Source organism: Perca fluviatilis, chromosome 16, assembly GCF_010015445.1.
Source record: "Perca fluviatilis chromosome 16, GENO_Pfluv_1.0, whole genome shotgun sequence".
NCBI lineage: Eukaryota > Metazoa > Chordata > Actinopteri > Perciformes > Percidae > Perca > Perca fluviatilis.
This window is the reverse complement of record NC_053127.1, coordinates 22,911,708-22,927,783: the sequence shown is the minus strand read 5'-3', so window position 1 is coordinate 22,927,783 and position 16,076 is coordinate 22,911,708. Positions and strand designations below refer to the sequence as shown.

Here is a 16,076-nt window from a genome sequence, read left to right as displayed (position 1 = left end):
ATAACAGCACTGAACACTTTATGACAGTTTGTCCATACTTTCCATACACAGGGGTTTCGAGAGCACCGATGTGGTCTTGTGGAATTTAATTTGTTTTAAACATAACTGTTCACTCTTTATATAAATGTGCCATGAGACACGTGAACAACCACCAGAGGTTGCTAAAATACCCAATATTAGCTTGGTCCGTGTTTAATGGCATGTATTAATATGAAAGTACCTTTTTATTAAAAGCTAATATTTTTAACTTTGAACAGCTTTGTAATGTAAGCTGTATTATTGTGGACAGAATTAACCAAATGTTATAAATGCTGTCAATGAAAGTCAGTGGGAGGTCAAATTCTGTATTTCTTTTTCTCTTGGCTTGATTAGGTTGTAGACAAGAGGGACCCCTGCTGGCGAGACATGTAAACCATCCTTCCTTGAAAATATGCAGGACTACATCAGTATTTTTGCATGTCCTATGCCATTACCTGTCATGCAGTCTCTTTGCAGTACTGTGTGTGAGAATATGTAAAATGTAATTTTATGTTGATATAATGAGGCTGGTGCCTGGTTTGATTTAAGTTTTTTGGATGTGTGCACAGTCATCAAATGGGCTTTAATTGATTAAATCCTATAAGGCTGCAGCAGCCCGAGACAGATCGATGCACTCATAGTCAAATCGGGTGGTAACAATCTTGATTCAAAGTATAATTGCCATAATGACGTAGGGCAGATCCACATCCCCATGACCACGAGGAGCCGACTTGGGGCTGAATCAGGGTCAAGGAAACGTTTGTTTCCAGAGAAGAGAGCCCATTCTGCAGAGATCAGGTCTGAGAGTTGATGCCTTTGTCCCCACAGCAGCTCACACTCAATACCCACCAGAAAACTCTGTAACCCCTGAGTTTAGGCCGGTTTGTGCTTTCGGAATAATTGCCACTACATCTTCTTCTACATTTTTGTCGTAAATATACTTTCATACATTTCTATGTGGTATTACACAATTGTATCACAATTTTAGTGCTAAGCCTAGTGGTTATCGCTATATGTCAATTTAGGCCTACCATTTTCCAAGTTGGACAAGCTTTTGGACAGCACATAGTTATTACAATCAACTATCATTGAAATGCTGTTAAAACTACTGTAACCTGGATGTCTAAATATTTTAGACATATTTAGCCCATTTTTACTCAAAGGACATTAAGATTTAAGAGTAAATTGAAGTTTTGTAAGTGTGTTTTGAACAATGAAATACTGAGGTTAACCTGCAGTAAACCTGCTAGAACATGGATTGATAAAAAAAAAAGACATGTTCAGCAAAGTTCAGAAAGCTCACCAATGGATGTATTATATTAACTCACCTGCCTCTTGGGGAACACTCCTGCTTCTTTCTTCCGGGTTGGTTTTCCGACTTCCGCTCCCCGCATTCTTTCAAGAATTTCCATCTTGCATTTTATTTTATCTTTGTTGTGGACCGGCATTTTCCCACAACACCCTGCTCCTGCTCTCACAGATGACGAAAATGGCGGACAACGCATCATCGGTAGGTTTTTGAGAGATACAATTTTATTTTAGAGACATTGACCAGTTTCGGGATGGAAATTAACGTATTATTTTCAACAGGTCGAGATTGTTGAGGGCTGTCGCCTCCCCGTTCTTCGTAAAAACCAAGAACACGAGGACGAATGGCGTAAGTATTGTCCGGTTGATCTTCCAGTGCTAAGCTAGCTAATGCTAACAGACGAACCTCAGCTGTTGTTATCAGACGCCACGGCCTCCAGTTAAAGCACTGTAAACAACACACTCACAGGGCACACATGTAGTTGTACCATGTGAATGTAATTGATTTGAATGCTTGCTAAAACCACTGTTACATCCAAGGGACGTTTAAAAATAAATAAATAAAGATACAGTTTATTGGGAAAGACTAACTCAGGAAGAAAATCCATTTGACATCAGACTGTTGTTTACAAATATAAAACCGATTGTTCAGGTTAAATAGTTGGTTTCCTAATTGCAGATTGGCTCACTTATAAGCACTATGTTTGGGCTAAAGTGGTTCTAATGGTTCTGACAGCTCAGAGGATGAGAAAAGTAAAAACCACAATAAAATTAGCCCAAATCAGTCCTGCATCTAAGTGACACTTTCTCAGTTAATTTGTTATTGTTACGCTTCACAAAGGCCATTATGGCAGCGTTACTACTCATTTTTAATAAGTGACATGATATTGTTTAACCCCCATCTCCAAGTGGGTTTAAAACTGTTAAAGCACTACTTGCTAGCTTAGGTTTGTGAAAGCTACATAAATCCTTTAACCCCCAATCTGTTGATTATTGGTTAGTCTATAACGTTTTAGCAGCTATTTCAGGGGGTACATCTCTTCTGACACTTTGGCTAAGAAGCTGATGGTTATAAAATAAATAAATTGTACTTACATGTGGAACTTTGTAGTTTGGCTTATTTGAAACTGTGTACTTTTATGTGATTCTCGCTGTTCCGAGTTTGAACTTTCATGGTTGTGTGCACTTATTGAAAGCCGCTTTGGATAAAAGCGTCAGCTAATTGAAATGTAATGTCAATGTAAGTCATGGTCCATCACAATAATTTTGTTAATTTGAGTACAGTTCATTGCAAGTTTTAATTTGACTTGTCTTCTTTTCTTACAGCATTGGCTGAAATTTTAAGTGTGAAGGAAGTCTCTTCGAGAAAGCTTTTCTATGTTCACTATATTGACTGTGAGTATAGTTTGTTACTTATTATTATTATTATTATTATTATTATTATTATTATTATTGTTATTATTATTATTATATATATATATTTTTTTTTTTATTTTATTTTAACTGTTAGTCACTTTACAGACTGAATTCATTACACAGAAAGATAAAAAAATGTCTTCTTGTTTGTGTAAAATTGCTTGTGTTAAAAGTCAACAAGCGGCTGGATGAGTGGGTCACAGGGGACAGGCTGGACATGAAGAAGCTTCAGTTTCCTAAGAAAGAAGCTAAAACGCCAACCAAGAATGGTCTTTCAGGCTCCCGTCCCAGTTCTCCAGAGAGAGAAGTGGTAAGCATGTGCTACGCCACCAAATATTTATCTCAAACTCCCAATCATTGCAACAATACACTCAGTTTTGGCACCATCCCCATTGTGAAGACACTAGTATATACAATATAAGCCTTCAGTTTACATCCCAGCATTTTGACAGCTGTAACAGCGACTGAGTCATTTTAAAAGATGGCTCCAAGGTAGACCAGTGGATGCTATAATTGTTAGATGAGTAAGATTAGTCATGTTTCAGACTAGTTAGCCCTTTGCATTGCTTCAATGTACTGACAGCATTTAAAAGTTACATTTGATGTCAATATCAATTACTGTGTTAAGAATATTGCTAAGTGGATCATATAAACTGTGTGGTGTAGATTGTAAGAAGTTAGATTAGTATTTATAATAAGCGGTGGTCAATTCTACAAGCGGCACAAAGAAAATAATAGCTTTGTTTTTAGGAGTTAATCATTTTCACTGGTGGTTGTTTAGTTGAGCAGAAAAACTATATAAGCAACCATTTACATGGTCGTTTTACTAATATTTTGCATGCTGCTTTAAACAATTAGTTCAAATGTACCAACACACTATGATGTGTTTTCTAGTAGTAGTAGATTATATGTTCATTGTTTTTTATAATGAACTTAGCCTCGACACTTAAATAATTACATTTTAGCAAAACGTTTAAGGAGTGCGTGATAAGGAGAACTCTCCATTTGTTTCAGTCTTACGTTTTTCTATTCATACTTCTACAGATCTTTATTTAGATTGCCCCAGAAACTGTTCATTTTGAATGCTGTTAGTTATCATTAAAGACACTCAATGTCAGTTAACTCCCTTCCTTCTCTTCCTTTCTGTTCAATACAGAGGAAGAGTCTAGATCTCAACGTACAGTCTGCCACAGCTCCTTCCAGAGGCAAAACCCTCCCCACACCGGTACAACTTGAATTGACACATTTTTTTCCCGAAATGACTGAGACCTTGTTTAAACCTGGTGTTAACATGCAACCTTTGTGATCATACAGCTATCGGGTCATGCTGAACTGCATGGGAATCCAGAAATAAACAACCATGAAATAAAAAAGGAAGATGCTGATCCGGTCGTGCAGATCACATCTGGAAGTGCTTTAACACACAGTGTAACCAAATGTTTGTCAGGTGTATGCACTGGACTTGTCAAGCCACATTTCAACTTCAAATCTTTCAAGGTAGCTGGTATTATCGGTTTATGTTGTAATCTCTCATGTGCTGAAGATGGATTATTCTATGAGATTTCATTGTCTGCAGGTGTAATTTAAAATATATATTTTTAAATCACATATACAAAAGCAGCTAACATAATAAATCACCCAACAAGGTAGGAGTGGAAAGTTGTTGATTCAGGCAGGTTTGACTCCTGAAGACACATTTTTAGTTGTAAGAATAAACCCAAGGGAGGGGCAGCTGATCTGTGTCTCTTGCATCTTAATACCAGGTTTCAATAGGGCCTTTACGTTAAACTAGTTTAAGCTGGAGATAAACTGAAATTGGTGAAACCTGCTTAATGTGATATTCTGTGGCTATTAACCCAGACACAGTCTTAGCTCCTATCGGTGAACAGACTGCAGATAATAGTAAGATGGCACTGCTTCATGAAATAAAACTGGAATAGCCAGCTTCTAATGAGTACATTGATCTGTATTTTTTAAAACTGAAACCCATCTATCTGGAATCCAAAAATCATGTATGGAAACAAAACCTGATTCATTTAAGTATTTTGTCGGTCTGTACTCATTTTAAGCACATTGTCTAACAACGTTTGTTTCCTGCAGAAGAGGAAAGTAGAGGCCGTCCCCTTGGCGACTCAGGTACCCCCGGCCACCCCTGTGCCCTCCCTGCCAAGTTCAGCTGAAGCCTCTCAGGCATCTGTTTTTCCTGCTGTGAGAGAGACCAACACCTTTAAATCCCGCGAAGAACATGAACCGATCTCCTCGCTCACAACGGTAAAGAAAACGTTCTTGGAGTCTTAAATGTTTGAGTTTTTTTTAAACTGGCTAATGCTTAACTCATCTCTTTAAAACAATAGAACGGCACTGCCCGACGACTCATCCCCCAGCAGCCGGGCAGGAAGAGAAAAGCGAATTGTGGCGGAACGGACGAGGTATGTAACTTCAATATATTTCATCTTTACAATCAGCTTATTATTTTCTTATTTAAATTGTATACCTTATGACCCTTTTTAAAAAAAAATTATGATTTTGTCTTTTTATTTTGAGCACTGCAACTCAAACATTTATACAGTATAGTTTTACATTCAAGTCAAAGAACACATTTTTTATGTTCATTATCTACACCAGTATTAAAAGCCAAAAGGACCACATATATTGCCGTTATTAATATGAGCAGGATTAAAGTTTTTGTTAAATCCCAAATTTAAGAAAGTAAAAACATATTTCTCACATGAATTCTTTATTCTTCATTACGGTCTTAAAAGGGACACGCTTTTCCACTGTGCTACTTTCTATATATCCATCCTTTAGAAAATACAAGTAGCCTATACGAGTATGTTGACACAAATATTTTCCAACCAATACTTTAAATTTTTCAATTTTGCGAGGACATTACACATCACAACTCCCTATTTTTTGGTTACCTGTTTCTGATCTTCTATTTTTCTTTATTTTCTCTATATTGTTTAGACCTGCTTAATTTTGAATTGGTTAGAAATCAACATAATGACCAACAAAATACCAGCGAGTATCAGGGAAATTTTCATTTTTTGATATGTACTAATTGTTACTTTACATTAGATTTCTCAGTCTCGTGTTGAATTTTCATGTGAAGTTAAATCGGTTTATACTGACCTTTTTGTTTCGCTCCATTTAGAAATGAAGTGCTGTGGCTGAATTGATTGATGCAACTTTAAAATGTATTTAGTCCTTTGCAAGCATATTATACCAAAAATGTTTTTATTTTTATTTTATTTTTTTATTTTGCATTACAAAATGTTTATGATCTATGACAAAATACTGATTGCAGTCTATTTTGATTAAAAAAAATATTTAATGTCACTAAATGAGGCAAAAGAAATGTCCAAACACAGTCAACTCTGTCAAGCTACTGGACATGAGCAGCTCAGCTGTTGTGTAGCAAATAACTGCAGCTGACCTCCCACGTTCCTCATCTCTGATGACATAGGCCAGCGGGTTTGTCATATAAGTTAACAAAACAATCTGTCAACCCCACATGTAATAATTGGTTGAATGTTTGTGTTTGCTCTTTTCGTTAATGTTCATTCGTTGGCATCTCTATCACTACTTACGATTGCCAGTATTGCTGGCTGGCAAACAAATGTTACACTGAAGTTCAATATTGCTTTCAATCTGCCCTTTAACCAAATTGTTCCATGTAACTAGGAACCATTTTGTTTTTGTCTCTTTGTCTGCTAGATGATAAAGGTTTTGCAGTATAACAACCCTCAAACTGCCAGTGTCTTTCTACCACCACCAGAGGTCTGTTTTACTTCCTATCATTGTCTATTGATTGTCTGATTGTCTGTACTTAGTGTGTCCAATAGAATGAAGACCCATCTTTTTGGAGTGTGTATAGATTGTTTAAAATATGTAACATGTATAATGTTACGTATTTAATTAATTTTAATTTAAATGTGTAGAAATCTTAATCTAATTTTTATCAAGCATTTTCTTTTTAACACAAGTTTTAACTACTTGAAAATAACTGCAGCAAGGGTGTCTCATGTTCACGTTGTTTACCACCAGGATTCCCAAGACAGTTCGGACGGCATCCCGTCTGCACCCCGCATGACAGGCAGTCTGGTGTCTGACCGCAGTCATGACGACATCGTCACCCGCATGAAAAACATTGAGTGTATAGAGTTAGGACGTCACAGACTGAAGCCCTGGTACTTCTCACCATACCCACAGGAACTCACCACATTGCCCATCCTCTACCTCTGTGAATTCTGTCTCAAGTACCTCAAAAGCCTGAAGTGTCTGCAGAGGCATTTGGTAAGAATCATCAGTATGTCGCCACCTTAAACCTTAAGCCCACCTTAATCTCCCGCTGCTTAGGTTGTTGCACATTGCACTCATCCACTTGTGTCTTACATCTTTGACAGACAAAATGTAATCTAAGACATCCTCCAGGCAACGAGATCTACCGCAAAGGCACCATCTCGTTTTTTGAGATTGACGGCAGGAAAAATAAAGTAAGTGATATATATATATATATATATATATTACATTTTTTTTTTTTTTACAGCATTTTGTTGTTTTTATTTTGTTTTTGATTGATATGTTATATTTTTTTCCAGAATTATTCCCAGAACCTGTGTTTACTTGCTAAGTGTTTCCTGGACCACAAAACCTTGTATTACGACACAGACCCTTTCCTCTTCTATGTAATGACGGAGTATGACTCCAAAGGCTTCCACATAGTGGGCTACTTCTCTAAGGTACAAAAATTGTGCGAATCATTTTGAATTACTGGTATTGTGTGTATGTACAGTCCATTCGTAAGGGCTTTGAAACAGTCCTCTATCTAAACAGGGGTTCCCTAAACTAAACTACATTTTTATTTTCTGTGTGCAGGAAAAAGAGTCGACTGAAGATTATAACGTTGCCTGCATCCTGACCTTGCCTCCCTACCAGCGGAGAGGCTATGGCAAACTGCTCATTGAGTTCAGTAAGTGTAGTATCAAAAACATTGGCACAAAGTTCAGTAAATAAAATACACGTACATTCAAATTCCTTGGACATTTACTGTGCTCACCTGGGCTAATCTGTGCACCGTGTTTTGTATTTGTCAGGTTACGAGCTGTCCAAGGTAGAAGGGAAGACGGGCACTCCTGAGAAGCCACTTTCTGACCTCGGCCTTTTGTCCTATCGCTCCTACTGGTCCCAGACCATCTTGGAAATTCTCATGGACCTTAAACCTGACAATGGAGAAAGGCCGCAGATTACCATCAAGTATGTGGCTCTTGGCATTTTATTTTAACCTTTTTTAATTGTCTTGAATACTTTTCAGAACAGCAGTTCAATGATTGGCTCACTTTTCATTTGACCTTCTTTTGTAAACCTCCAGTGAGATCAGTGAGATCACAAGTGTAAAGAAAGAAGATGTCATTTCAACGCTTCAGTACCTCAACCTCATCAACTATTACAAGGTTAGAGACCAACGCTGTGTTCCATTTTTATTTCCTTCATCCTCAACCCTGCCCTTTCTGATTGCATCTGCAGCATCGTGGTGTATCAATTAACAACTTGGCTGTGTAAATTAACGGGGCATTGGACCCCCTCCTCTGCCATCACCCCTGGAAAGCCTTGCAAATAACTGAAATGTAAATGGATAAACAGCCGGAGTTGGTAACTGGATGCCATCCACTGTAAAACACGAGAAGCGGTAGACAAAATACTGGCCCACACTTCTGTCATTAGTCTTTACACAACTCTCCATTCACCTGTCTCAGATGCTTTGAGTCTTACATTTGTGGATGTTTTTTAATGTAATGATAGGGAGAAGCATTGTTTCAATATCCAAATTTGACAGTTTGACAAAATGTTTTAGTTGTTGCTAGTGTAAAAATAGATTCAATAAAATACTGCCATCACTGATGAAATAAGCAATGTTACGGCAAAGCACAGGCAGCTGATATAACACACTAGTGGTATCACATTACATATTGATGTAGCCAGACTTGTGGTTAGTTTTCACAAAAATGTATGCAGTATGCTCTAAAAAATGTGATGTGACATTCTGTCTAAATTTGTGACTGTCTTGTCTCTTGAATCTAGGGACAGTACATCCTGACTCTTTCAGAGGACATTGTGGATGGGCATGAAAGAGCAATGCAGAAAAGACACCTGCGCATAGATCCAAAATGCCTTCACTTTACACCTAAGGACTGGAGCAAGAGGGGCAAATGGTAGAGTCACTGAGTTCCCTCCTCAAACCGCCAGATAGCAGACTTGAAGCAAACAGTGGATCAGATAGAGGTTTTTGTCAAGGTTTCTCACCGAGAACCTCAAAACCTTTTTGAACCCAGGACTTCAGATAAGAAACAATGAACATAAATTGAGATGCATACGATTTTATTGTGAAATATTCATTATATATTGTGAATCTAAAAAGCTCTCAAACTTGGTGACAAAAGAGAGACTTGTTAACAGTGACACCGCCAACAACACACCTACTGTGTAAAAGATCCTGTTAATGACCAACAGTGCGTTGAAAGTGAGATATGTTTAATAGTGTAAATTAAAGCTTAAATTGGCAAAAATTCAGACCACCTAATGGAAACAAGAAGGTTGTTAAACAAATATTTGAATTCTACAGTGATTTGCCTTATCTGTTAACGAGTCCACATCATGTAGAAACCACAAAGGGCATTTCTTTTCCTTAAATTCAACAAGGAAAGGTTGTTTTTCTTTTCCTTTGGCCAATACAAACAGTGTGTGAGTTGGTCTACATATTAGACAAAATCACAAAAAAGTGGCGTTAAAATGTTTTCATCAAAATTATTAATGTACCCCAGAAAATGTCAAACTCATTGTGACTTTATTCAATGACATCACTTTAGTTTGTCATTTCACATATATTTAAGAAACCTTAGTTGTTGACAAAAGTACAACACTTGTAGCACTCTTTTTATTGTCTGAACAGCACTCCAAACTCTTACTTTCTACTTTTAATATAGATTTTTGTACAGTGTACTGTGCAGGCTTCAAAACATCTCTCAAACATCTCCTTCTGGGCATGTTTGAATTGTTTTGAAAAAAAAATACCTGTGGTTACACTCACACTTATTAACTGACTCAATGCAAAATGTATTGTGAGTGTGTAAACAGTGAGGGTAGGTATAAGGAAAACTATTTTCAATTTCTGTTTTGGGAGAACAAAATTAAAACGCACAGATAGTAATTTTCAGTTTATTGTGATTCTCCTCCAGTGCCTGAATTTTATTGTCTTTCAACTAACAGGGAGAACAGATGTTCTTGTGGTAATATTGTTCACTTGTATTAAAAAAAAAAAAAAAAAAGGTATATTAAATACACAGCCAGAACACCTTGTATGCAGACAGAAAATTCAAAACTAGACATCAAGATCTACAGTTATGTTGCTTAACAACCAACATGGTCAATTCAGGTTTGTTATCTTACAGTAGTAGTTTTGCTTTTATTTCCCTATGTTTTAAATAGTTGGAAGTATTTATGGTCTTTGTTTGTGATCATTCAGGTGAATCTTTTTTCCGATAATCCTGTGTCATGATGATCTGTACAGTGTGCAATGAGACAAATCACGATCATGTTCCCTGTAACTGTACATACTGAACCTGATTGTAAAAAAAAAAGAAGAAAAAAGCTTAGAAGACAGAAGCCATGTTGAACTGTTAGAGGAATGTAAATTGTGTGTACAGTTGTATTAGTGTCTTTTTTTACTTAATGTAAACTAACTGGCTGCACAATATCAACAAGAAAAGACCTAAGTGGTATCTTACTTTCAGTTTGTGTTGTATGTTTACATGTCACAAAGTATGTTGAATTTACCCTGTTGAAATATTTAGTATATCTTTAAGTAAAACATGGTCGAGAGTATGATTTGAACGTTTGATATAAAAAGCTTGTTGAATTGATAAAAAAATTCTTAAAAACCATGAAAGTGTTTAAAAGTGAATCATAACCCTCATTTAATGTGCAGTATTTCTATTGACAGAGAGATCCATGTTCAACTATTAAACAGGTAAAAAAAAAAAAAAAAAGCCAACCAATGATTAACCACAGATGAATGTCACTAACAGTATAGACATTCTGGATGTCACTCTATCAAATGTGTAAAATGAATCTCCCTGCAGAGCTGTGTAGAATATAACTGGGATCTGTTCGTAATGCGAGAGATGATTCTCTGGAAAGATACAAATGTACAGCGATGAAACCAATGCAAAATCGATTTGGGATTGACATCCTCTCACAGCAAGTTTGCATGATAGCCACCAGGGGGCAGCATTATTAAAAATCCAAAATTGCATTTCGAAAGTTTAAACGACAAGCTAAAATGACAACGTACATGTGCAACCTGACTCGCCTATTATAATTCCATTGCAGCTGGCGAGGGACAGAGGAAATCTGAACAACAAAATGGACACCTGCAGTGGATCGAAATTGGTTATCCAAACTACAGGTACATGCATAATATGCTAAACCGTGTGAGTAAACTAAGTCAGTGCTGCGTGAATAAGTTAATTAAACGTTTCCTAAACAATTTAATGGCTCATGCTGACCCACACCTTTACAGTTGGACAGATTATGGTAGGTAAACCGCTGACCCTTTAAAACTTTCATTAACTTCTTTGGCTGCAGGGGTAACACTTGTTGGGTCTCTGTACACGCTCTGGTGAAACTTCTCTCATCATCACATCACACCCATTTTCTTTCTGCACTAGGGAGAGCTCCACTAGCCCTCACGAGGACCGAGAAGAATTTCACACTAATCTAATGTCCTCACCACATCATTTGGGCAGCTCTACCTGACATGTAGTAGCTACATTTTCTCATCCTGATTCCAGACTTGTGGCAAGTTGTGTATTATCTGGTCCTCTGAGATCCTAGTATGTGTATGTGTGTGTGTGTGTACACAGTACAGGCCAAAAGTTTGGACACACCTTCTCATTCAATGCGTTTCCTTTATTTTCATGACTATTTACATTGTAGATTCTCACTGAAGGCATCAAAACTATGAATGATCACGTGGAATTATGTACACTTAACAAACAAGTGTGAAATAACTGAAAACAGGTCTTATATTTTAGATTCCTCAAGTAGCCACCCTTTGCTCTGATTGCTGCTTTGCACACTCTTGGCATTCTCTTGATGAGCTTTAAGAGGTAGTCACCGGAAATGGTTTTCCAACAGTCTTGAAGGAGTTCCCAGAGATGCTTAGCACTTGTTGGCCCTTTTGCCTTCACTCTGTGGTCCAGCTCACCCCAAACCATCTCGATTAGGTTCAGGTGACTGTGGAGGCCAGGTCATCTGGCGCAGCACTCCATCACTCTCCTTCTTGGTCAAATAGCCCTTACACAGCCTGGAGGTGTGTTTGGGGTCATTGTCCTGTTGAAAAATAAATGATGGTCCAACTAAACGCAAACCGGATGGGATGGCATGTCGCTGCAGGATGCTGTGGTAGTCATGCTGGTTCAGTATGCCTTCAATTTTGAATAAATCCCCAACAGTGTCACCAGAAAAACACCCCCACACCATCACACCTCCTCCTCCATGCTTCACGGAGGGAACCAGGCACGTAGAATCCATCCGTTCACCTTTTCTGCGTCGCACAAAGACACGGCGGTTGGAACCAAAGATCTCAAATTTGGACTCATCAGACCAAAGCACAGATTTCCACTGATCTAATGTCCATTCCTTGTGTTTCTTGGCCCATACAAATCTCTTCTGCTTGTTGCCTCTCCTCAGCAGTGGTTTCCTAGCAGCTACTTGACCATGAAGGCCTGATTCGCGCAGTCTCCTCTTAACAGTTGTTGTAGAGATGTGTCTGCTGCTAGAACTCTGTGTGGCATTCATCTGGTCTCTAATCTGAGCTGTTGTTAACTTGCGATTTCTGAGGCTGGTGACTCAGATGAACTTATCCTCAGCAGCAGAGGTGACTCTTGGTCTTCCTTTCCTGGGGCGGTCCTCATGTGAGCCAGTTTCGTTGTAGCGCTTGATGGTTTTTGCGACTGCACTTGGGGACACATTCAAAGTTTTCGCAATTTGCCGGACTGACTGACCTTCATTTGTTAAAGTAATGATGGCCACTCGTTTCTCTTTACTTAGCTGATTGGTTCTTGCCATAATATGAATTCTAACAGTTGTCCAATAGGGCTGTCGGCTGTGTATCAACCTGACTTCTGCACAACACAACTGATGGTCCCAACCCCATTAATAAGGGGAACAATTCCACTAATTAACCCTGACAAAGCACACCTGTGAAGTGAAAAACATTTCAGGTGACTACCTCATGAAGCTCATTGAGAGAACACCAAGGGTTTGCAGTGCTATCAAAAAAGCAAAGGGTGGCTACTTTGAGAAATCTAAAATATAAGACATGTTTTCAGTTATTTCACACTTTTTTGTTAAGTACATAATTCCATATGTGTTCATTCATAGATTTGATGCCTTCAGTGAGAATCTACAATGTAAATAGTCATGAAAATAAAGGAAACGCATTGAATGAGAAGGTGTGTCCAAACTTTTGGCCTGTACTGTATATATATATATATATATATATATATATGTGAAGTTTGAATATATTGAATGAATCGTATTCTGAATATTGAATGAACCTTGAATATATTTAATGAAAGTCTGAATATACTTCATATATTTCGATTTCAAAACTTAAGAAAGACAAATGTGTTTCTCTGCAGAGCTCTAAGTGTTTGAGTCTTCGAGGTCTTAGTGGAACATTTCCACATGGTGTCACTGTAGCACTGATTGTCCAAAATGACCTCTGGTGTGACCAACAGTTTGAAAGGCTCAGACCATCATGCTCCAGCACCTGTATAGTATACCATAAATAAGTCAAGTGTAGATTGTATTAATGGTATCAGAATGGGATATAATCTTAGTCAGTCTTAAAGCGGTCAGAATAATCATTTTATTTTATAGTTCATAAGATATCCACGAGCTCCACATTGTTACCTGGTTTAAATATTTGAACTTTCTAACTCTTGTATATGAGGTAATGGATTGTTAGTTGTTTGTATTGGTTTATTTTTTAGATGAAAACAACACTGAATGCCGGAGGGAGCGGAGCCGACAAACTCCCAAAACACCTCCTGACTGCTGATGAACACACATTGAGGTATGCTTGTTTTTAAGAAAACTGTTACTAACTACTATCAACTAGTGCCTCTGTTTTTATTTCTCTTATCTCTTCAAGGCACACACCACCAGCAACGCAGGCTTCTCCTCCTCCCCACCCCCGCCCCCAGACCAGAGCCACTGACCTGGTAACACACACAGCCATATGGTACGGCCATGGCAGCACTCCATACAGTAATTAGGGGGATGGTGCCGGAAACTTGGCTCTGCTGCAGCGTAGGTTAAGCACCATGATCCTTCTTTTACCTTGAACATCATTAAGTGGTTTACCCAAATATTCAGGTATGTGTTTTATAAGATACAGTGACTGTTGCAGAAGGAAAAGGGGCACTATGTTATTACACTCCTGTGCTCCCATTGTTCTTTAGCAGGTTGATTGTTTGTTATTGTCTCGACCCACACTGGCTGCGTTTGGGGAGTACACAGAGGTCTCTACAAATAAACAGACTGTCACACACACACACACACACACTGCCATTTTTACCTTTGCCCCTGAGTGCTTTTGAGCCTTTATCTCTCTCTCTCTCTCTCAGAAATGTCAGTTTTGGCACAGAGAAATTAGGCTTTAAGTGAACACATTGTATTATTTTGTTATTGTGATTACTTCTTTTTCCATTAATATAATAGTTAAAAAAAGATAGAGAAATCTATTGAGGTGACTGTCTTGATTTAATGTTGCATCAGCATCTAATCCACCAAATTTCTGCTTGTGCGTGTAATGTTATTATATGAGGTTCTTGAGTCCTTGATTTAGCACACTGTTAAATGTACAGTCTTGCCACTGCATTTTGAATGCTCAGCTTAAGACACAGAGAGCTCTCCTCTTGGCCGCTGCTGTCCGTCGCTGTCTCAACCTCTCTCTGACAAGGAGATGAGGAGGGGGGAGGAGAAGAGAGAGTCTGGGTAAAGCTGTGTGTGTGTGTGTGTGTGTGAGAGAGAGAGAGAGAGAGAGAGAGAGAGAGAGAAAGAGAGAGATACAGAGAGGAGAAAGAGGGGGTTGGCTCTAGTGTGATGTGAATGGAATAGAATCAGCGCGAGAGGGAGAAAGAGGGAGGAGGACAGCACAAATCAACCTGCCTCTTGACTTCAACAACAGAATAGAGGAGCCGGTAGACAGATCGGGAAGTGTTCGTGTTGTTTTATTTTTATTTTTGAAGAGAGGAAGAGAACGGCAGACAGGAGGAACTGAAGGAGGAGGAGAAAGAGCCTCACCGTGGAGATAGATAGCAGAAAAATGCTGTCATGGGGAGAGAAGGGGAGGGAGTCGGCAGAGAGGAACAGGATGAAACAAGGCAGGGTCGAGCAGAGCTGAAATGTGGAGGTAAGCCTTTTCTTTCTCTATTGAGGTTACGGAGAATTCACATTCCAGCCTCCCTGTGTCCTCTTTCTGACGATAATGAATTCAGATAGATGGATCCACACCGTGTATGTCACATACCTCTGTATAGGCATGCATGTGCCCTTATACTCACACAATCCAACCAGAGACAATGTATCAGAGCAATAGAGGATATGAAATAATGGCTTGGCATTATCATACCACCACCCAGCTTGTCCTCTCTCTGCCTCTCTGCCCATTGTGTTGTGTTGTCAGCTCTTTAAAAATGCATTTTACTCAGTGAGCCCTGTGCATGCCATTTACACGCGACATTGTAGGTTTGAATCCAGCTCGCAACCTTTGTCGCATTTCATCTCCGGCCTCCCCCTCCTTCCCCTCCTCCTCTCCCGACACTAGCCCCCCCATCATCTTTCCTGTCTCTGTCCATTGTGCACCCTCCAATGAAGCAAGATTATCTTAAAAACGATGTTGTGACATTGTCAAGAAGCCACTGCGAAACCTTGCTGTAGAGCGCTTGTGGCTGCAGGACTGAGAGATGAGGGCAAGGTGGAGGGAGGAGGGGAGGGGAGGGGAGGGATGGATGGAGGGACACAGAGAATGAAAGAGAGACAGAAAGAAGATGCAGGAACAAAAAGAGGAGCAGGATTCTTTTTGTAAATACATATTTTCAAAGACAAAAAAAGCCATCAGGCATGCGGTGTGTGGGGGATTTGTGTGGATGAAGAGCATTGTAACACTACTGCTTGTGATGATGATGGAATGGAGAACCACAACCGGAATTGGGGTGTTGTTTTCAAGGTGGCAGAGAAAAGGAGGGATGCGGGAGTCAGCCTCC

The 16,076-nt window shown here is 38.8% G+C and overlaps 2 protein-coding genes across 5 annotated transcripts in view; both read left to right on the top strand.

Annotated features, from left to right (window-relative positions):
* The first annotated feature begins 1,401 nt into the window (after positions 1 to 1,401).
* kat5a (K(lysine) acetyltransferase 5a) lies at positions 1,402 to 10,682 on the top strand. The gene is made up of 16 exons (XM_039778168.1): positions 1,402 to 1,528; positions 1,609 to 1,675; positions 2,653 to 2,721; positions 2,916 to 3,052; positions 3,899 to 3,967; positions 4,057 to 4,239; positions 4,843 to 5,013; positions 5,097 to 5,171; positions 6,460 to 6,522; positions 6,790 to 7,038; positions 7,149 to 7,238; positions 7,344 to 7,484; positions 7,621 to 7,714; positions 7,839 to 7,998; positions 8,114 to 8,195; positions 8,824 to 10,682. The coding sequence occupies exons 1-16, from the start codon at positions 1,499 to 1,501 to the stop codon at positions 8,956 to 8,958; spliced, it is 1,815 nt and encodes a 604-aa protein (XP_039634102.1). The 5' UTR covers positions 1,402 to 1,498; the 3' UTR covers positions 8,959 to 10,682.
* A 4,186-nt stretch (positions 10,683 to 14,868) lies between these two features.
* Positions 14,869 to 16,076, top strand: part of zmp:0000001168 (signal-induced proliferation-associated protein 1) — a 33,200-nt gene continuing 31,992 nt past the window's right edge. For all 4 annotated transcript variants that reach the window (XM_039776708.1, XM_039776712.1, XM_039776713.1 and 1 more), the window contains exon 1: positions 14,869 to 15,223. The gene's annotated coding sequence lies outside the window, so the exon portion shown is untranslated. The remainder of the gene's footprint in view (positions 15,224 to 16,076) is intronic.